This window comes from Cyrtonyx montezumae, unplaced genomic scaffold (genome assembly GCF_038088225.1).
Source record: "Cyrtonyx montezumae isolate F1298 unplaced genomic scaffold, pur_monq_1.0 scaffold_10, whole genome shotgun sequence".
Classification (NCBI taxonomy): Eukaryota; Metazoa; Chordata; class Aves; order Galliformes; family Odontophoridae; genus Cyrtonyx; species Cyrtonyx montezumae.
Window position 1 is genome coordinate 18,497,404 of NW_027071826.1, and position 23,438 is coordinate 18,520,841.

Genomic DNA, 23,438 nt, shown 5'->3' on the forward strand with positions numbered 1-23,438 from the left:
TCACTTCATGCAGCCTATTTTTTCTGCCAGTTTTTTTGCAACTGCTTGTTGCAAAAATTATCAGCTCTGGACCAAAAAATAAAGACACAAGGAATTCCAAAATGTGCTGACAACAAACAGGAAAAAGAAGTCTAAAAAAACCCACCCAACAATGAAACAAAGAAACAAAAAAAATACACATTTCAAGTTAGAGAAAGGCATAATAAAATTACTATATCGGGCCACCTAATATCAAGGATGAGCTGGGGAAAAGGTTGATAGTCAACTTCATTCTAGTTTTCAATTGAGAGAGATATGTATAAGATTTTCTTTCCCCTTGCCTATCGAGTTATATGATGAAAAACAAAGTCCATTATCACTACCTTTTTAATAATACAGAAAATGTATAGTACTGTATTTTCAAAAATGTTTGGCATAGTTCAGTTTGCAAAAACAGGGTATATCTCATTTTCTTTTTGTTTAGAGTGTTAATAAAGCATGCAAGTGCAAGTTTATCTTCTTTTTGTTCTCTTGGTGAAGCTAATAATATTTATTTTTGTTCTTGTTAGGTATTCCCAGTAATTTCTTCATCGTGAAAACACTATCATAGTGAAGCATAAACATTTTAAGATTTTTGTCATTTACATTTTTGTCAATTTCCATAAAAGGCACGTGTAGTTTCAAACTGAGAATATACACCTTGATGGAGAGAGGTGTTCGGAGGATATTCATAATGCACAGCATTTTAATGATTCTTAGGAGAAAAATATCTGGAGTTGTCTTGGAATTTAGCAGCTTTATTTTTGCTGCAACAAATTTAAGTTCTATTTTAAAATAAATATATATCAATGAGTTTGCACAATTTACTTTTAAATGTGACTTGCTTATGGATAAACAGTTCTGTTGAACCATTTACAGATTGGACTTTGCAGCTAGACTTTATAGCAAGGAATATTTATTTAATGTTTTTTCAGTTAGCTAGAAAGAATATTTTCCCTTTTTCTGTCTAATACCTGTTTTTAATGCATATTTCTCTATCTCCTTACTCTCCAGGCAATATCACTTACGCCAACAGTGCTGAATGATCCTCATCGCTGGTTAGCAGAGACTAAGGTAATAGTCAAGTTGTCTGAATTCTTACTAAGCTATCTAATATTTAGCCTTTATCATCATTTAGTAGAAAGTCTGTTTGAAAAAAACAGTTCAAAGGGGAAAAATGCAAGAACACTTTGTCAGCAGTTATGATATGCCCAGACTGTTTTTTCAGCTGATTAAATAATTTTTACAGTTTACTATTAACAAGAAACACATATCTCTATAACCAAATAAATAGCAATTTGTAAAAAAAAATTGTACTGAAGTACCTACAGCAATCTGAATTTCCCACTAGACCAATTATTTTGAGACAGTCAGCAGATCATTCTACAGGATTATATTTAATGAGACGAAATAATTTGAAATAAATCTCTTTTTTGTTACATCTAAACATTATTAGACTGTATTCCTGGAATTTTCCTTCCACCTTTGTTTAAAGCTGATGAATTCTATAATGTAGATGCATTCAGGCTTCAAAACTGTTTTCAAGTCATGGCTGGTAAATTAGAACCATTGCTTTTTATTTGTCAGCTTCCCTCCTGTTCCCCCAAGACATGCTTCTTATCCAGTATCTTTTAAAAGGATTCAGCTTTAAATTATCAAAGTAGATCATAAGAAATTATGGAATATGTAAAAATTTCTGCTTTGTGTATGTTGAAAGGAAAAAATGGACTATATACATGTAAGATAATTTGAGGTTATGGGTGATATGTAGTCTATGTGATACTTGTAGACCAGGTGAGACTGTCACTATAAATAATAGAGATAAAATCAAAGAAGAAATGCTATGCATTTTCATTATTTTAAAAAGTGATGCTGACATATTGAATAGACCTTTCAAAGTGCACCTAATCATTTGCATACATTTATCCTGTAAATATCTTCAGCTACTAGGGGGCAGTCTAGAATGAATGAGAACTTGAAATATCATCCCCTGCTTCTTTTTTTCCTTTTTTTTTTTCTTAAGTGATGAAATTATTCATTAAAGACAACATTTAAATAAGATAATAGAAATCTGGGACTGTCTTGCCTTAATAGTTATCCACATTTCCATTTCTGCGTCATTGCAACTGTTTGTGATTATTCAAACCTTGAAGTCTTCTGATTTTTTTTCTAAATTTCTGAGAGTGGCAAAATTTGCTTGTAATAATAATGGACTTGGAACTGATATTTTTGGTAGTATAATTTAAATATTATACTTACCGTTTCAACTACTTCTGCAGAACTGCCACTTTTTGAGAATTGATTTTGTTTTTCCCTTCTGGCTTTTGGTTTTTCTCTAGATTACTACAGTCTCTAGAAGGTACAAATTAGCTTCAATACAAATATTTTTGTCGTGTAATTTCAGAACTTAAATGTTAAATATAGAGTTAGTTTCCTGCGCTTTTCTTAACACTTCCTGTTTGTAGGTGAAAATGTTTAAAAACGTAGTTTTGAATGTAGTAGGGGCATTTATGTTAACTTTTCATTAAAATATAACTTTTCACTGTCTTCCAATTTTTTATATACCCTCGAAGTGCTGTGTATGTTTCTAGTGCTCCATACTTCCAGAAAAATATTGTGGGAATGAGCAGTAGAGTGGATTAATATTGCTGTAGAAATTTCACAAGACAAGGTGGAAATGACAGAGGTAGAGGTGTGGAATGAGAAATTCAAATCAAAAATCATTCTATGTGAAGCTCAACCTATTGTGGTTGACCTCCTGGAGGAAGGGTGATTTAACAAGGGTGTTTTGAACAGCATTTTGTATTAACTGAGAAATGAAACGTGTGTTATTAATGTTAAGCTAAGGAGCAGCTCTTGGTGTCTATGTAAGGCTCTAAATAAATGTGAATTTCCTTACTTAACTACAGCAGAAAAAAAAATCTGTATATTGATTCTGTGCTACATTTATCAACCTAAATATATCTCTGTTGCGATTCCTTGAGGGTACTTTTAATATATTTGAGTGTTTCCTAATGTTATTGTTATGCAGTAATAGCTACAAATGACTGAGCTGTGATTTCAGAGATAATTTGTTCAATTAAACTTTGTCCTACTATTTTTATTACAATTCTGTTATTGTCCCCATTTTTGAATGCAGACTAAACTGCAGTGGCTGTGTGAGGAGATGAAGGAGAGAGAAAGTAAGGAAAAAAAGCTGCGACAGTACTTACTGCAGAGCCAACAACATTTAAAGCAATTTACACAGCTGAAGGAGTCTGAACATCAGTCTCTCTTCAAACAGATAAAAAAGCAAGAACAACTTTTGGAAGAAGTTCACAGAGAGAAGAGAGGTATGCTGCTAGTAGTCTTTTTGTTAAAAGGAAGAAAGATTTTAAAAAAGATACCAGTTATTATTCCTGTTCATTCAGATGTAATAAATAGCTGATAAAATACAAATCCTTCTGTGTTGCCAAATGGAGTAAGACAAGCTTTGATTCTAATTAAACTTTATGACATATATAGAATACTACATACATGTCATAATTTTCTCCCTTTATTGGGTTCAGAGTATTTTTTACTCTGGAGCATGACTTGTTTGGTACTAGCATCTACACCATCTGTGTTTATTGTGAAAGGAAAACGCTAATCAAATTCTACTTATCACTGTAAATTTCTGGTGAGGATGGACTCACTATCTCAAGCCAAGTGCCAGTTTTAAGTCTCAGTTCCAGTACATGTAGCTTTCTATTTTATAGTTTTCTTGGAGATTGACTTTGAGCAGTATGCTTTTAGGAGTACATAAACATACTTTCAACATGAGCTCCTTTCTTGTGCTGAGTGATTTGTGAAAATGAGATCTTAGTCTTTCATCATCCTACTTTTCTTATACGTGCAAGCTCACTTATACCTACCTGTAAGTTAATGAAACGTATTTATTCAGTGAAGTATATTTTGACAGTAAACCCAGAATATTATAGCAAACTCAGAACAAAAATTTTGTACGGTGCACCTTTATTTTCATCTTCAAAAGCAGTTTATTTCACTGTCTGAATACTTAAGTAGTTATGAAGAATGTAAAAGTCAATCTTTGTTATTACAAAACATATGTGAAGTGTAAAATTCTGTAGAGTAATCTTGGTCAATAATAATCCATATATTGCTGAGTTGAGTCAGTAGGTTTTATAGACACTTTCTAATTTGAGAAGGTTTTTCTAAAGATATTTGTTATTTACTGTCATGACTGCTTTTAAAGAGAACTTCACATCTTCATTTTTATCAGGAACTTGGAAAATTAATTAGAAATTACACACTGTATGCATATTCATACAGCGTGCATCTGGGCAAAACCAGAGTCAACCATTAAGAATGCGCACTCCTGTAGGAGGCTCAGGAAAGACTTTATCACTCTCTACAACCACTTGCAAGGAGGTTACAGCAAGGTGGAAGTCAGCTTCTTCTCCCAGGTGATAGCATGAGAGATAATGGCTATAAGTTGTTCTAGGGGAGATTTAGGTTGGATATTAGGAGAAGTTTCTTCTCAGAAAGAATGGTAAAGAATTGGAACAGGCTTCCCAGGAAAGTGATGGAGTGACTATCCCTTGGAAGTTTTTCAAGAAACATGTCGGTGTGGCACTTAAAGACTTGGTTTAGCAATGATGAATTGATGTTTGGACTAGATGATCTTAGTGGTCTTTTCCAACCTCAGTGATTCTATGATTCCAGTAATAACTGGTGATAATTTTCTTTTCCTAGATAACATTGTCTAAAAGCATAATGCTCAAGTAAAAGGTGTAATATAGTTGATGCTGAGACTGTGGTATCAAAGGAATTGAAGTGTTTGTATAGGAAGAAGTCAGGATGTGTATCTCTTATGAAGAAATGAATTCCAACCACTAAGGCTTTGTGTTGTTACAGAATTACCAAGGTTGGAAAAGACCTCCAAGATCATCCAGCCCAACCATACACCTACTACCAATATTTCCCCACCTAAACCACGTCCCTTAGTGCAACATCAAAGCATTCCTCGAACACCTCCAGTAACAGTGACTCATTTGACCTCCCAGGGCAGCCCATTCCAGTGCCTGACCACCCATTCAAAGAAGTTTTTCCTAAAATCCAACCTGAATCTCCCCTGGCTCGTCTTGAGGCCATTCCCTCTAGTCCTATTGCTAGTTAGAACATGAGAGGAGGCTAAAGCCCACCTCACCTCAACCTCTTTTCAGGTAGTTGTAGAGAGCAGTAAAGTTGAGCTTCCTCCAGATTAAACAATCCCAATTCCCTCAGCCATTCCTCATAAGACCTGTGCTACAGAACCCTCACCAGCTTTGTTGCTTTCTTTATCTCAAAGCCTGCACTGAACATTTTGAGAACAGTAATTCTCTAGTGTGTATACTCACTCTCTCTTTCTAAGGTACTATCCCAGCAGACAAGCAAGTCTCTGAACGCATCAGAATAATGTAGATAGCTGGGTATCTTACAAGTAGAGCTAGGAGGAAACTGATTAAGAAAAAAAGAGATGGTCTCCATAAAAGAATAAAGAATGCAAATGGAGAAGCTAATGCGAATAAATGATCACTTAGAAAACAGGCTGATTGACACAGGTTTTTGGGATCAGAATTTCCATACTGAAAAAGATTCTTTTTTCATATTCTTTCTTTTAAAACTTTGTTGTGACCTTCATCCAGAACTCATTATTGATAATGGCAATCCAATTCAAAAATACTATATTTTGTTTAGTCATTTTGTATTTAGATTTGATGTAGATTCACATCAGAGTGAACTTTTTAAGTGAGTTTATTTACAGCTTCTGGTGGCTGTCTAATTATTGTTAAAAATGTTTTATTTTTGTTTCAATATTTCAAAAAACAATAGCAAAACAACAGTAACAGTAACAAATAAAAGCAAAGTATTTATGTAAACGTTTTGTAGAACAAGACAGATTATTTTCTTTACAGGAGCAGTAAGATCCTGACAGGATTTTCCACCTCCGCTTACAGAGAACATTGATAGAGAACATACTTTTGATCTTTCAGGCTCGAATGTTTCCATTGTTGTCCTTCATTTCATTAAAGTGGTATTTCCAAGACCTGATATAATATTACTACTGTTCTAGTGTTCTTTCAGTAATTGTCTGCTAAGATGATCTCCCTCAGGCCTTATTGTCATTTTTAATTTAAGACATTTAGAATAGTAAAATAAAGCAAACCTTATACAACAGAATTTAAAACTAAATATATTTTCTTGAGGTTTTCTCAAAAATTTATATCCTGCATTTTAATTTCAAGTTATAAGCTAAGCTTTAAGTAAATATTAAACTGACGAGAAGTTAAAATTAATGCTATTCAATAAGCACAAAAGATAGTATGTAATCTTAGGCTTTCCATTCATAGGGAGCATTTATTTGTTCCTTACAAATATGCACAATCCAAATTGAGAAGAGATCAGGTGAACTAACTTGCTTTGGCTGCTTTGATGGATTTTACCAAAGCATCGCCATTGCAATCTTCATTTAAAAGTGTTCCTAGAAGATTATTATTTTTTAATACGTTTAAAGATAATGAAGTTTTATAATTTTTATGAATTTTTAATGAAGATTTTGATTTTTACAACTTTTAATGAAGTTTGGTTATTTTGCTTCTATAGAAATAACCAAGACTGCCTTTAGGTAAATAGAAGATTTTATTGATTCTTGACACTTGTTTTCTTGAGATATAATTTGATTCCAGATTGTCCAAGATGTTTCTGAAGTTCTTAAACTTTGGTTTTGTGGTTTGTTTGTTTTGTTATGTAGTTCCAGGACAATTTCACAAAGTCTGTGTTGGGGGAAGCAGGAATTTCCATTTACAAAGCCAATTAATTAGGTTCATGTATAATTAGGTTCATTGCATAGCTGCAAATTTTATTTAGTTAGTCATATTACAATTGGATTAGGTTTAATAGGCAGTGAGCATCATAAATACAGATTAAGGTATGGTTTTGCCTAGTAGCAATGTATTTATGTAGTTTTAGCTGCTGTAGTGTCACAGGCTTTCCACTAGCAGCTCCTCCACTTTTAATAGTATTCAATGCTTTAGAACAAACATAGACTGAATAATTAGAAATATGGAATTAAAATGCAACAGAGATTTACCACAGGTAAACTGAGATCAGCTTCCTGGTATTTCTTTCCTTTGATGAGGCAGCTGGTGGTTACTTGCTAACCAATATTTTTAGCCGATGACAGCTTGTATTACACTTACCTTTGTAGGAAATTATTAAATAAAATAGACTAGGGAATTTGCTACTCTGAGGGATGGATGGGTAGTTGATGAAAGGGTTGGTTAGGCAGTCCTCCTTTTGAAGATGTTGGTTTGTGGATTCACTATTTGCTATCAGTGAGCTTAGCATGAAAAGCTAATAATGGGATAATAAAATTTGGAGTCCTAGTAAATTTTTTGGTACATAGAGGAAGTGGATTATCACTTACTTTCTTCTACCTCATGCCCAAGAAGGGCATTACATTTATTGCTTATTTTTACCATTATTTATATCAATTTTTGAATTTGAATCACTGTGCCATTGATTTTTAATAATAGTGCGTGTGACAGTGTATGCAAGAACAATGGACTTACCATCTCCATGTGAATTTAATTTACATTCTTCAAAGTCTTGTCATCATAGTCTGTTTCTGTTTTAATTTGGATGAATGACTTTCATTCAGCAAATCAATTATTTTAAGTTGGTAGAAGGTAAAGAAATAATACATGTCTGTTAATGTGAGATCCAAGAACATGATTCATGAAGTGATGTATTTAAATGTTTAGAAAGTGGTTTTTTCCTTTAAATATATTCCAAGACAAAGTATGGCTATTTAAAATTCAAATACCCTTACAAAAATTCCTGTTTTTAACTGTGATGCAACTAATAGAGTGTAAACTTGTAAATGTAAGTGACTTGGAAAAGAAAATTGGAAAAGCTGTTTTTGCAGAGGAAAAGGAGAACATTACTAATACCATAGAAAAGATGTTAAACTGTAAGGAGAAAGCAATGGTTAGAGAATCCAAATGGAGAAGAGGATGTTGATTGGCTTTTGTTACTTAAAATAATGGAATAATTCACACTTAAAGAACGCAAAGATGATCAGTAATGATTTATTAGTTGAGCCCAGATGCAGGAGTAAAGTAAATGAATGAAGACTGAGTTTACTCTAATTGTTAAGACAGCTCTCTGTTATTTTCTGTTAAAAGTGTTCTGAGTCCATAGTCTTTTGTCTTTTCCCTTCTTTGCATTTGTAAAATGAGGGAGAGCTGAGGGACAGGCACTGATCTCTCTCTTGTGACCAGTGATAGAACTTGAGGGAATGGCATGAAATTGTGACAGGGGATGTTCAAGTTGGATATCAGAAAAGTTCTTCACCAAGAGAATGGTCAGCCCCTTGAAACAGCTTTCCTAGGTAAGTGTTCTTGGTGCTGAGTTTGCCAAAGTTCAGGAAGTGTCTGGACAAAGCTCTCAGGCATATGATCCAATTTTTGGTTAGACCTGTGTAGAGCTGGGAGTTGGACTTTTTGATCCTTTTGTGTCCCTTCCAATTTGGAATATTCTGCAATCCTATGAATACCAAGGGCTTTTCTTGATTTTTAGGCTTTTGACTCCACTTTATGAATTTCTATAGAACTGTCAAATTGGTGGAAGTTAATATTTGAGCCTGGGAGCACTAGTTGGTCTTACAGACTTAGATCTGCTTAAGTTAAAGTTGATTTAATCAAAAGTAAGTATCAGTTCTGCCTGTTCATCAAAAGCAGAATAGCAGAATTTTGGAAATTGGACCCAAACCTTTTAAATCTTCATGTTCATTCATTCCTTCTGAAGTGTGTGCATAAATTATAGGTTTTTTTTTCATTTTGTGTGTTTTGAATTATTAATTCCTGATTATGAGTGTTTTAGCAATGTATTTTGCTAGCCTTAGCTCAGATTAATAGTTTCAACTGTTTGGGAGCTATTATCTTACAAGATGTTCTGTTTCGTTTAAAAATTGCATATATATGTTTACTTGGTAAATAGAACTGACTGCAGATTTCAGACCCTGGTGCTATTTATCTCTCTGTCCTCTTGTGATTTTTTCTTCTTTTCTGAGATTTCAGTAGCTTTGGTCATATTTGTCAGTGTGCGCTAGAGTACTTAAAATCTTGAATTTAGTTCTGAAGGCAGCAAATCCTGTAGATGTCATGTTGTTAAAGTTGGTGATTAAAAGAAAAGGCAATCTTTTTCTATTATTCCCTACTTCACTTTAAAATGTTATAGGTAATGTGATGTTGGCATAACTGTTTATCTGAAATTGTTAAGTGATAGCAGATGTAATTTTAGGTAGCAGATATTACATGCTTAAATATGTAGCTTCTTTCATAAAATAGTACTATTTTCGTGGTATGTTGGGGCTCATGTATATGGGTATGAGTGCAGGGGAATTGTTATAAAGCAATTCTGGAACAGCCCTTCCAAGAAAAATTTTCTTGGCATATATTGAAATATATAGAAGTTAGAGACGAAGTAAGTAAAAATAAAACAAACCTTTTGTTATTCTTCTAGAGGTTTCCTAATTCTTTCAGGAGATTTCTCAGCTACTTGGTAAAGACATAGATACTTGATAAAGAAATGTTTAGCAAAATGAGGCCTGCTGTGTTTGGCAAAGCTGCGTCCTCTTTTCTATAAAGCAATGTTAGTGTAGCAGTAGTGATGTAAGAAGAACTGGTGCATTACTCTAATATAGAGACCTTATACTGCTGTGTCTGATTTTTTGATCAGTTCAAGTTTATGAACTTGCATGGAGATTTTGGAGCAGGTCCAGAGAAGGGCCATGAAGACAATCAGGGGGCTGGAGCATCTCCCCTATGAGGACAGGCTGAGAAAGCTGGGACTCTTTGGCCTGGAAAAGAAGGCTCCAGGGGGATCTTATGGTTGCCTTCCATTACTTGAAGGGGACCTTCAGGAAAGCTGGCATGGGACTTTTTATAAGGCCGTGTAGTGAAACAACGAGGGGAAATGGTTTTAAACTGGAAGAAGGTAGATTTAGACTAGATTTCATGAAGAAAATCTTTACTGTAAGGGTGGTGGGACACTGGAACAGGTTGCCCAGTGAGGATCTGAATGCCCCCTGCCTGTAAGCATTTAAGGCCAAGCTAGATGGGACAGTGAGCAACCTGGCCTAGAAAGAGGTGTCCCTGCTTATAGGTTCAACCTGCAAGGGGGGTTGGAACTACATGATCTTAAAGGTCACTTCCAACCAAAACCATCCTATCATCCTATGATTCTGTTAAATAAATAGACTCTGAAGTAAGGTGTCCATTTTAATGCTTGAGGATTTATATATGTATATAGTTATGTCTATCTAGGATGGTTTTTGATTTAACTATTGTGGGAGATGGAGATTCAAAGAGGCTGTTACGTTAAAGTAGGCTCAAAATGTATATGAAACTTCATTTTGGCAAAATGTTCTGCTCCAAATTATTATGATGCTTCTTTGAAGTCAGTAAGTGCGATATTTTTTTTTTTAAGCTAGGAACACTAAAGCAGAATATCTGAACAGTTCAAAATACAGAGATAATGCAATCCAGTGCAAATGCATTGACAATGAACAATCTCAAACTGTGTAAAAGTAGAATACTGAATAGCAAAAAAAACTTTTAAAACTTTCTCCTATGAACTACAATTTTTAATAGTGAAGTGCTTTAACTATTTTAAATGTACCTTTTTACCCTCTTCTGCCTTTTCATCCTTGTTTCTTTCTTTCCCAATTGTTCTATTTTTTTTTCCACTTATTATCTCATATTGTCCTTGTATAACAACATTATCCTTTATATAGCAAAAAGAAACATCACAAAGTATTTTAGTCCACTATTGACTAGCGAGTGGTATCATCTAATATAGAAAATCTTTTTAAGCATTCTTAATGGAGAGAATCTGTATGGTTTCAGATAAACTCTATAAAATGTTTATTTTTAATAGTAATCTTTAAGCACATTAAGTTGAAACATAATTACTATTCAAGAAATTATTTTTTTCTTAGTAATGTTCTTGTTCTTTAAATAATGTTTTTAGTTATTTTGTTTGATTTAATTTTATGGGAGAAGGACTTTTTTTAAACTGCCAAAATGAACCTGCATTCAGAGTCTTGGAGGAATGGAAGTAAGCCTAAGCCATTTGGAAGTCTTACTCTGCAGTTTTGTTTTTTGTTGTTTTTTGTTGTTTTGTTTGTTTGTTTTTGTTTGTTTGTTTTTTTAATGAAAAATTGGAAATAGCAGTCTGGGCACTCACTGCAGTAATTGTTTAGTATTTTAGGAAACTTTTTTTAATTGCCATTATGTTTTTATGCAATCATAAAAATATGGCTGCCACTGTGAGAAAGTGAGGGTAAGAGGTAGGATGAAATTATAGCTGAGATATTTTAAGAATTCCTTTGATTGAGTGTGTGTGTGTATATATATATATATATATATACATATAGTATATATTATTTCTCAATGACATACTTTAAATGCTTTTTTGAAACTCATGTACAGATTTATAGACTAAAATTACTGTGTCCTTTTAAACAGTAAATTGCTGAGTACATAATGATGATTAATATTAAAATTCTGACATTATTAATTTTACCTCTTGATTTATCTATGTATACTGGAAGCTAAATTAAATTAAGCAAAAGTAACTTGAGGGATTTAATGTATATGAATTAAGTTTTGGGTTTTTTTTCAACTCCAGTTGGTGATAGTAATGTGTGTAATCACAGTGATACAGTAATGCTGCATTAACACCACATGGTAATTAGTCATAGAAGCAGTGGTGCAGTTTTATTAGAACTCTCTAACTTATTCTAAAAGTCTTTATCAAGCTTTCAGGTTGTGTGTGTTTCCACACTGAAGAAACAATGTAATAAATATCATGTATAAGAAACAAACAAACTAACATTCAGTCTTCATTAGGTAGAAGTAACATTCCCAGGAAACTCATTAATATATGATGCTTATTTTATTAGATACTATGCAGTCTTCCAGGAAATTAAACTGAACCAAGGGCTCAATGATCTTCCACCAGTTGTAACTGACAAAGTTGTTTTCAGCTAAAAGACATGCATGTTGGAATTTGAGCAGAAATCATGACCGTGACCACCTAGGAGCTTCAATATAGCAAAGCTTTTGCTTGTTACAGCATTTTAAACCTTATTCAGCACGTTATATTAAATACATATTCTTAAGTTAGAATTAATTTATGTTTGTGTCTCAGATTTGTCAGCCTATGTTAGACTATGTATTTCAGTGTACCTCACTGATTGGTTCAAAATCTTTTGTAAGTTTTAGCTGACATTCTCTTTAAAACTCTTTATTCCCCAAAGTTAATGTTAATGGTGTAATGTACTTGGAGAACTCAAGTTTCAGTTCTATTTTAGTGTCATAATTTCCCTTTGAATAGAGCTTTATTCACCAGTAAAGCTTACTCTTAATGTTGAATGTAAACAAGAAAATCATTTTAATTACAGAATAGATGCCTAAATGAATCTTTTAAAAAAGGGGAGAACAAGCATTTTTTTAATGTATATATGAAGATTAAATTAAATAGTTATTTGAATTGTTTTCTAGCTGATGTTTTAAATATGACAGAGTACTATGCTCCAATCAGTTTAATGATCATATCACTCTTATTAATATCTTCAAGGCAATACCTGGATGTATCTGAAATTCAGCTTTTATTTCTGTTATTGTTTTGACTGAGTCTCCTTGTTTTTATTTTTCACAAAACAGGAACTGCACTTTACCAAATCTATAAGACATTTAAACTTTTAAGAAAAGCAATTTTATGGATTTCAGCTTTTGAGCCAAGCAAGGCAAACAAATTAATTGTATAATTCATGTGCTATCAGTGAGATAACAGTAGTCTATGAAGTGTTTCTTTCCAAATAACTCTGTTACTCTGTAACAGACACATCTGAGTGATAAAGATAACATACTTGCTCTTGGCTATATAAGAAAAAGAAATAAGGGTAAAGTTGTCACCTATTTCTCAGTCTTATTTCTTAATATTAGACCTGCTTTTCAATTTAAATAAGAACTTCTGTATTGCAGATCAACCATTATGGTCACCATTACATAATGCCAGTTTGTAAATCTCTGTTCAGTAGAGAAAACTTAACATCAAAAAATTTTAATCATGCTAATCGCGGTTTCGCAATTCTTACACTTCTAAGTAGATTTTTATGTACATGTGTTTGTTTTATGTATTACTAGCAAACTGAGATACAGAAAGATTAAAAAATGAAAAAAATACTCTGGAAGATTTATGTACTTCATGCATATCTACGTACTTTATCAGAATATCTATTGTATGTACTTAATCAACCAAAATGAGTTTATCGCTCTGATTTTAATCAGACTTCTTGCCCATTAAATGCTACTGTCTTGGTTATTCTGAAGCTCTCTGGATAGTATCTTCTGAAAAGAATGTTTAGGTGTACAGAGGGAGAGACATTTCTACTTGCAAAGTATAACCGCCATGTATTGAATTCCTAGATGAAAATATTTTGAGTGCAACGTACTTAGAATCCATGGAGCGCATTTTTCATTAGAGTAGAGCTGATAGGACAGAATTAACTTACTATAATCTCGAGTTTAATACAAAGATTATAAATTTGCCACTTCTAAAACTAATTTCAGAATCCGAATCTGAAAATATTACTGTTGTAAAAAACGCAACCAAAATTTTCCCTTCTGCACAAGCCTTTGTCCCTCAGTAATGATGTATGCTATTAAGAGTAGTAGCATTTCTTCTTCAGGACTTTTTGTTATGCCTTTCAAAATCTTTCTTCAGCATTGTATTTTGCATCTCGCTACTGAATTAAAAGATGCTGTGACTTGCAAGGAAGATGAGTTAAGAATGTTTTTCTTATCTCCATTTTGACACAGGACATTGTCAAGGAGTCAGTATCAGTGGCAGTCAACTTTACTGTTTACAAGCAACAGAAGCTGAATTTTGCTTCACATCTGTGAATTGTGGGTAGAAAAAAAAGATAATTTCGGTTGAAACATAGTATTTTTTCTGTAAAGAAAGTTTTGTCATAATTATTAAGAGGAGGAATTATATTTTATCAAAAGGAGAAAATAGAAAAAGGCAATATGATCTCCAACTGCCCAGATCAGTCTAAGGAAGGAAGTGGATTCTGTCATGATCTTACAGTTGTTTGGTGATCTACTTTTTTTCCTATTCAGTTCTTAAAGAATAATACTAGTTTCTACTTTTACAAGGAGTCTATTTAATTTGACAAATGACTTAGGCTTTTTAGATGCTGGATTTCATTTTCTTCTGTCAAGTCCTGACCTATGTGACAGAGCTTGGAGGAATTTTGCATTGCATAGCTTCATGTCATCTTTGTTTTGGACAAAGAAGAGACTTTTTTTTTCCTAGCTTATTGAGCTGATGCTTTTCAGGACTGTTGAAGAGACATCTCTCCCTGTAGAAATTACAAAGCATTGGGAGAATGAAATAAACAATTATTTAATAAACACAGCCATTTTGCAGCTCTTGTAATTCTTGTAATATTTGCCATGTCTGTCTGTGAGAAAATAATTTTACTCTAACTTTATACTGTTCATACTAGTACTTATTTTTCCATATAATCTCCATTCTGAAAGGAGTAACCACTTACCTTTTCACTCTGAAAACAAACAAGCAAACAAACAAAAAAAAAACCCAGCAGCATATATTTTTCAATCAAATCTGTTTATTAAATGCTTTTCTCTGAAAAGTTTACTAAAATTTTGTAGTGTAGCATTTTTCTTATGATTGCATGGAGGGAATAATACTTTGTTCCATTTAGAATTTTCGAAATAGGATTTAGATAAAAAGTATTCACTGTCAGTTGAAATGGTCTCATCAGTTTCCATGTAGCAGTGTAACGACAGGATTGTCTGAGCAAAGAGAAGCATTAAAGCCAAGCTAGAGCTGAGAACTTAGGAATTATTGAAGGTTACTGTTAAGACTTTCTCTCTAATTGCCAGTTTACAGCTTCTTTCTCTAAAGCATGTGTAGGGAGATAAGCTGCTGTGTAACTGCTTGTTGCATTAACTGTGTTTGCTAATGGCTGTTTAATTTCAAAGAAAGAACTGTGAATTTTGCAAAGTTCTCTTTCTTGGTGGAACAGTGACTTCTGTGTGTGTTGGTTGAAGTAAATGTTTTCTTAGAAGGTCTTTGGGATGTAGTGATAACATTGACCCACCAAGTAGAATGAATGCCTTTATTTCAGTATTTATCAAGGACAGAGTCTCATAAAGCTATAACTTTTTGCTCTAATTAACTGCTTATTAAATTGCCAGGAAGCTAAAATGTTTCCATTTTTCTGAGATGAGTAGGGAAATTTAATGTTCGGATCAATAACTTTGGCTCTGTATCTTACCTGCTGTCCTTTGCTGAAAATGTTGTGAAGGACTTGTTTGGTCTTCATACAGATCACTGAAGAAATGCTTTTCTAAGCTCCCATCATTTACTCATCTCAAATAACAAGTGTCATCAGCTAGAAAACCTTTCTGTGTGGCATCTGTTTGCCTTCTTCAGTTTGCCCAGTTCCTGCAATTCAAGTGAGTTGTGCTAGCTGCGTCAGAAAACTCGTTACCTTTATTTGACTTGCCCTTAGCTGTTAGATCCAACATCAGTTCTGTGCATTTTTTCATATTAAAATATGCAGCTGCCTTTCAAATGTAGCCAAAAGGAAATTTGCTGATATGCATAAGTATGTTTGAGATAATAAACATCAGAGAAAGAAAAACCTAGGATATTAAGTCAGAGAACTCACTAAAAAAAGTGGCATTCAATTTCCTGTTTTGTCATTTATATATGCCATACCATAAATTTTTATGTAGCTGCTATGGCCATAAATGTATCAGCATAATTTTCTAAACCAAGAAATGACAAATTATCTTTTCGTGTTTGCACTTGGTGAATGAAAACAAATTAAGTTTCTGTTTCTTTCTATGTACTTCAAGGAGGTTTTATTCATCATCAGACAGGAAATGTTTCTGCATTCAGGAGAGAATTATAAAAATTATGTATTGTATGCAATTGCAAAAACATTTGTAAGGAGAGTGAAAGGAAAGAGTTGGAGTTATATTTTGATATGCATTTCAGTAAAGATCCAAAGTAAAAAACATTGCAACTTGAAATCGAGTGTTTCTTTTCAAATATATGTATTAATGTGTGTTCTGTTGGGGACATGTATCCTTGGTAATAAGCAAGGTGAATATACTTAATGATGCTAAGAATTCTTTCCCATGAAGAAAGCTATCTTTTTTGAAAGTGTAAAATGAATTGTTTGAGGTTTGGATTTTGTGTTAAGTGTTGAAGTGCAGCTGCACAGGACAATGTCCTAAGTTAAGGCTCCTATGAGAGGGAAAGACATGGGCAGCAGCAGTATTGATTTTTCTTGCTTTATTCTATCAATTTTGCATCCTTAACTTGAGCATTTCAGGACAACCATATTTGGCATATCAAAACGTTAACAACAATTCCCCGTAATATTCTGTGTATTGAAAATGTGTATGTGAAAAATATAAACTCTAGCAAACAGGTACTATGGACTTTGCTTACAACATGAGAGATCTTCGCTACCTATTCTGTAATGCGTAGAGATTCTGTAAGCATTCTTTACTTACACTTGTGAATTCTAAGTTGAACACTGTAATAGTTCAGAAAATGGCAGGTGCAGAGAGGTTAGAAGTAATGAGAATAACTCCTATGAGCACTGAGAAGAATTTTTTGTACAAATAAGGAAATACAGGGCAGGCCAGCACTGGAGATGTGAACATGGCAAAGCTGCATTAAAAAAAAAAATAAATAAAAAAAGTACCAAACCTCCCTAAGCCTCAGGGAGTAGAAGGAAAGCACAGTACGTTCAGTTTCCTGCATAGCAATAAGTCTCTTTTATATGGAATCTGAACTTGTCTCTCAACTTCAGATGCCTTTTTTCCTTTCTCTGTTCTGATTGTGGGTATTTCTTCTGGTTCATGTAAACAAACACAGCGTTGTAGATTTAAGAAACTTTCATGTTCCATAGCAAAAATAGTGTATACTGAAATATGAATTCATAAAAAAAAAAAAATAGCCACCACATTTTCTGTCATTTATATTCCTTTCCAAATTCTCTATTTCTATGGACTACAACAGCTAATACTTTACTAGAATTTATTATGGCACAGAATTTAGCAAAAGTGACTCCCACTTTATTTTTTTATACCGCTAATCCATGGTTATGAGGATGCTGTTGATTTAGGTACAGATAAACAGTCAATCCATCCATGCTGATTATGAGCACTGCAGTCATTGCAGTGGTGGTATCTGAATTTAAAGTCCGCATACTGTGATCAGTAGTAATATAACCATTTGCACATGTGCTAGAAAACTGTAACAAGTATTAAAATTCAATTGATACTTTTTAAATTTAGTAGAGCTGCAGATTAAAAAAAACAATCATGAGTTTGGCCAAGACTACTACTAACCTTCTGAATATAATTCCAAAGAAAATAAATGTTGAAGTTTCTCCCTGCTTTATCTTCATTCACAAGTTAAAAAAAAAATCACTAATTTTTTGTTCACCAGTCCCATATTTTTTTTAAATTTGTGATGATGGAATTAAATACAGAATTTTTGCATCAAAATAAAATCTCAATGTTCAAGAACAGTGTGCAGTTGGAAAGGTGATTAAAAATCTTGTAAATTCTATTTGTCATTTATTATTACTGTTATGTGTACTGCAGATGTGCTATAATAATTTAGGACCTGAAGACCACACAGCCTAAATACTAAAAAAAAGGGGAAAGTGTATGATAGGTGAAAGAATTATAGTCATGACATGTGGAGAATCTAGTATAGGAGTGTGATATTTCATTTTCGTTCTGTTTCTTTTAATTGTACTTATATTTATTATTTGAATTTATATCAAACCTATGAATGTGATGGGGATGAACTAGCAGAATAGCAAGACTTTATGTTTTATAAGTACTATATTTATATTCAAGTGATAACAGTTTCCCATTTAAAAGAATATCTCACTTAGTATTATGCAATCACATTATGGAATGCTTTTAATTTATGGGCCTTGTTCTTTACTAGCGAAAGCTAAGTTTCCAATAAATACATATTTCTGTAGAGTTCTTTTTAGTTGATGTTCTCTTTTAATAGCAATTCCCTTAGTATCTTACATGTGCTATTTCAATTAGTCATTCGCAGCGAGTCTCAATTCTCTTTTATGTCTCAGTTGAATTTAGTGCCAGGATGATTTATAGTGTCCAGCTTGACTGCACAAATGTCCAGACTCACTGAACCACCATCTATTATCCAGTGTTCCTGGACCTGTATCAGGATACTCTGAAGCCTTTCGACCACAACCATGTTAACACAGGTACAGGGCAAAAAACTGCAGGTCAGTCTGGACAAGAGATAAACATACAAATATTGTGCAAAATTTTGCTTAAAATAATTCACTTAGAAACATCTTAATTCCCCCCCCAGTAAAAAAAAAAAAAAAAAAAAAAAAAAAGTATAGAATCTTAATGTAAGAATCATTACGTGAAGGGACAGCCTTGTAAATGGCATAATATATGATTAACCTTTGTTGTGTAGGTATACTCAATGTAATTCTTAGTTGAAAGAAACCGGTTTATGCAGGTGCTTGAAAATTCACTCACGCTTGATGGAAATCTGCTTGACTGCCTTGTGCACCTGCAGGAATGTTGCAGTATCTGTTCAGCAGCTCCCTGGGCACTGTATCTGAATGATGATTGAAATCCACAGGATGTGTATTTGAAGACAAAATGATTAGAAAATCTTGAAATAAATCTACTGCAAGTTTTGATAAAAGCGATTTTTAAAGGTATCTAATTAAGTCATTTCTCAAGAGCTTGTCCATAAGTTTGTGAAATGTACAAATTTCCAAGATTGCAAATCTGGGGACATAATAAAGCTTTTTTTTTTTTTTTATTGTATAACAAATTACTGACTTGTGTTTTGTGGAAGACCTCATTTTAGTTTGATGGAACAAAAATGTGTGTAGATGCTATTCTACGAACTGCTGTTTTTTTCTTGCAATAACCTTGATTCCTTGTTCTAATGCCACGTTATAGAAGTATTGAGATTGCCCTTCCTTTGAGTACTGTAACACAGTTGTGCAAAGCTTGCATAATGGCCTTCCTCACTGATTGGCTCAGCTAATGTTGAAGTCTGTTTCTTTTAAATATGCAGCTTGTTAAAAATGCTTAACGTTGTATTTGGAAAGTTTTTATTTTTCAATTAAAATTATGGTTTCATTAGGTAGCTAATTACATACTTTCCATTTCACAGGTGGTTGAACTAACACAGCAAATCAAATTCCCAATATGCAATATATATGTTGCTATTATTATTACATCAGAGATAAATTTTACTCAGAGAAATTAGTGGTGAGATTCATTTTGAAATTACTATCTAAATGAAGATGGCTGCTTGACTGAACTCCCATTATAGTCAGTCCAAGTCTGGTGGGGCTTAGGAAGCTATTCTTCCAACCACAGTGGCTCACAGGCAGATGTTCTTTAGTGCTATATGAATTTCTATACAGCTTCTACACAGCTGTGTAATCCGTAGTTTTTGCAGAGAGTAGGGAGTATCTTACTTAACTTACAGTATCTTAGCTGTGTCTGAGGAACTGAATTGAAGTGCAAATGCCAACTTGAGAGTAAACAAGTCTTACATGTTTTAGAGTCTTTTGACTCTACAGCTAGATGCTTGTGACTATTAGAAGAACTAATTCTGTGTACACATCTGTATTTGTGTCTTCTTTGGTGAGACAGGTTGTGAATTGGCAGATAGAAAGTTATAATTTGTTTGGCATCTTTCCAAAATATACCTCATGATTTTTAATTCAAATTATCAGGATGTTGCTCCAGATTGCAGAGAGTAAATATGTTGTTTTCCAGCTTCTTGCTCCCAGTATAGAGGTAAAAGAGGCGAACTACTTTATTTATTTATTTATTTATTTATTTATTTATTTATTTATTTATTTATTTATTTATTTTACATTTTAGACTAAGTTCTGAATAACAACAGATCTTAATTTATTATAGAATATATTTATACTGTCTATTTTAATATTTGTAAAATTCTGCAAAGTTATGTTTTGGTATCAGACAGATTGTGAAAGGTGGTCATTGTTATGGAATATTTTAAATCATAACTTTGGCATTTCCTGGAATTTTGATTGTATCAATTGAAACCTGTGGTATAATGTCAGAATTTACAATTTGTAAATCAACAGAACTTCTGAGGTCAAGTAGGCAAAAATATTTTGTCATTAAGAGTAGGCATGTTTAGAAGAATGTTCAAGTCTAGTGCATTTTTAAGTGACTTTTGCAAAGCTTTTAGATATATGCTGCTTTAATATCTATTTCATGCTTTAGCTTTGTTTTCTTAGATGAGACATTAATGGAATAATGAATTTTGATAGAAAACTTGTTAATTATATAGCCATAAAGGGCAACTCTATTAAGTGGGAATATATTATCAGGTAAATTACATCACTTTAATACCCATCAGCTCTTCTGATGCAGAGTTTTATGAAGTATTCTGTGGGACAGACTGTTTACGCGGTGATTCAGTATAGGGAATTAGTTCTGGAGATAGCTAATTACAGATAGAGACCTTTCAAATCCAGACATCATTAACAAAAGTTACTTCAGTTTACCTTTTCTAAAACTTCTTTGAAAAGAACCTTGTAGTAGCATCCTCTTTGCTTAGAACAATAATGTCATCATGATGAAATGTCAAATGATGCACTATAATTAAAATAAAGCAAAGTTGAGTGTATGAATCTTTTTTTGTCCGGATGGAATACAGGGAGGAATCCTCTATCTCACACACCTTTTGCACAGATATATTCCTTTTCTTCTTTTTTTTTTTTAAGCTAGTATTACAATACTAATTTTTACAAACTCAGTTACAGTATGGAAATATACTCAAGGAAATACAAGGCTGCCACTTTCCAAACCCACGTTCTGTCACTAACTGATGTTGGTAGCAGTATATTTAGTTACAGTAATTTATGTTCATGTGGAAGTTGAATCTCTGTACAGAAAAGCATAATTTTTAAGTAGCTATTATTGAGCTTAACTCCGATAACTAAACTATGTGCTTTTATTGGCAGTCTTTGCTTCCTACGTATATACATGCAATTTCAGTTAGCTATTCAGTTACCTGGTGTAGGAAACCTGCTTTGGCAGGGGGGTTGGGCTCGATCTCTTGTGGTCCCTTCCAACCCCTATGATTCTGTGATTCTATTTTGTGTTGTTGGATGCTGAAGAAAACATGGATTCAGGATTCTTCAGAGTGAATTTCTTCACTTTTAAAATTCAAATCTCTAAATATTAAAAGATTGATTTAACTATAGGGAAGTAAGTCTGGTAATTACTTAATCAAACTACCATCTTTTGAATGTTTATTAGTGCTCCCAGCAGCCCATGCTTGGAAATAACTATATCACTGATACACTTCATCAATTAGTATAATCAGGTTAAAAGGAATGTTGTACAGAACAAAATACCTCACTTTTTCTGTCAGGCTGTAAGACAAGAAAGTGAATTTACGGGCTCTGTTTTTTTATTTTACAGAGCTACTAGAGAAGTTGCTCAGAAGAGAGGAAGAAATGGGAGCTCTCCAGGTATGTCTTTTATATAATTAAGTAGCTACATTTTTCATTGCCCTTGAAATTAATAAGCTGTATCTTGTATCTTAAATTCAGCATGGGAAATATATGCAACCAAACACAGACCAGCTAATAAGGCTCACAGTTGAGTTCCTCCCCACATTTAAGTTGCATCTTAGAGGAGGTTAATGTACTTAGTACTCTCCAATTAATCAGTAAATCTATTCTTTCTGTAAAAAGAATGGTTCTTTTTATATCACAGCATATACTGAAGTTGTTCTTACTTCTGGCTTCACTGAAACGGGATGGAAATAGTTGTAGTGCAGTTCTGCATACAGAATTGTAGATACGCTTTAAATTCTACTTCATTGGTTGAGCTAGATTCTGAGTATGCTGCTTTCTTCTGTATCTCCAGATAAAACAGAAAGTAAAAGATTTGAAGTAAGTGTTTTAAACCTTTGAAATATTCAGTGTTCATCGTTACCTTTATGAGAAAGAAAAGATGGGTTGATATACGCTAGAGCTTGATACAATATATTAAATTCTCATTGTATAGCATCTGTAACATTTCCTTTACATTTGTGCTTGCACAGTTAGAGTTAGCCTAGGGTCAGCTCTGGAACAGTATTTAAGCATTACAGTCAAAGAAAACATATACTCCTTTTGAAATGAAAATGTCTAGGAATGCAAAACCAAACTGGAATGTCTCAGTAGTGAGAATTGGGAAGTTGAAAGGGTGATACATGTTTTCTTCAGAATGCATAAGGAAGAAAAAAGAATAACAAAGAATTTGCAGCATGCAATGCCCCCTATGAGTATAAGAAAGCTTATATACAACATGAACAATGTATCAGTAGAGGAGGATTCTGTAAGTGTAGCGGGAACAGAGTGTTTATGAGGAAACCAAATGACTGTTAAGGAAAATGAAGTCATGCATTGACCTGAGTTTTGACCATAGGAGTTTGAAGGTATGCTGACTCTGCTCATATAATAAATATAATGTGTTCTGAGGGCTAGAAGTATCAAAAGCTTAGCATAGAAACAGCTTGATCCAGTAAAAAGAGACAAGTTGCAAGACCCAAAAATTACACAACACACCAATCCAGCTGTTTCCTGCTCAAACAAAAAATTTGGCCTAGCTTTCTGGCAGCTCAAGTTTAACAGGGCTGAGAGCTTGTCTGCGCAAGCAGTTTACACAGGTGCGTATCTAGTTACATCAACGTAAAAAGATCTTTCATGTGAAGCAATTCTGTATCTGCTTTCCTGTGAAGCACTATAGTTGACAAATTGTTCTAATTATGTTCCTTCTAATTGAATAAGGAGTAATGTTATACTGGAGAAACTTGCATCATATTAGTGTATTGTGTGCATGTATGTACATGTGTGTATTTCAAATGGCCTGTCAAATGCCTGACCAGATTGTTGTATTCCCTTTGCTAACCGGCCATTCTGTTTAGGTGTGTAGGTGTGTTATTTGTAGTGCTCTGGCTGCTGTATTTGTACTTGAGTGCTTTGTAGTTCTTTTTAATCCTTCAAATGCACATGCTTTCACAATCATGGTACTTACAAAGAACATCAATTATTTTTCTAGATAGTTATTTGTCCAGAATTGTCAGTGTTTTTCAAAATGGCTCCAGTCTGGAATGCTCCATTCTTTTATGTTCTAATCTTGTAGTGGTGGAATTGGTACAGCTTTGCTAGCAAGCAATTATAAAAAACAGCTCAAGTCACAGCTAAACATTCTGGGGCCTCC

The 23,438-nt window shown here is 33.4% G+C and overlaps 1 protein-coding gene across 2 annotated transcripts in view; it reads left to right on the forward strand.

The window, feature by feature from the left end:
- CEP128 (centrosomal protein 128) overlaps positions 1-23,438 on the forward strand; it is a 93,591-nt gene that overhangs the window by 46,667 nt on the left and 23,486 nt on the right. The window contains exons 17-19 of one of the 2 annotated variants that reach the window (XM_065751744.1): positions 1,033-1,092; positions 3,158-3,350; positions 21,651-21,700. In XM_065751744.1, the coding sequence (XP_065607816.1) occupies positions 1,033-1,092; positions 3,158-3,350; positions 21,651-21,700 (303 nt within the window). Of the gene's footprint in view, positions 1-1,032; positions 1,093-3,157; positions 3,351-9,780; positions 9,847-21,650; positions 21,701-23,438 lie in introns of those variants that run through there. The other variant, XM_065751751.1, reaches the window with a different exon arrangement.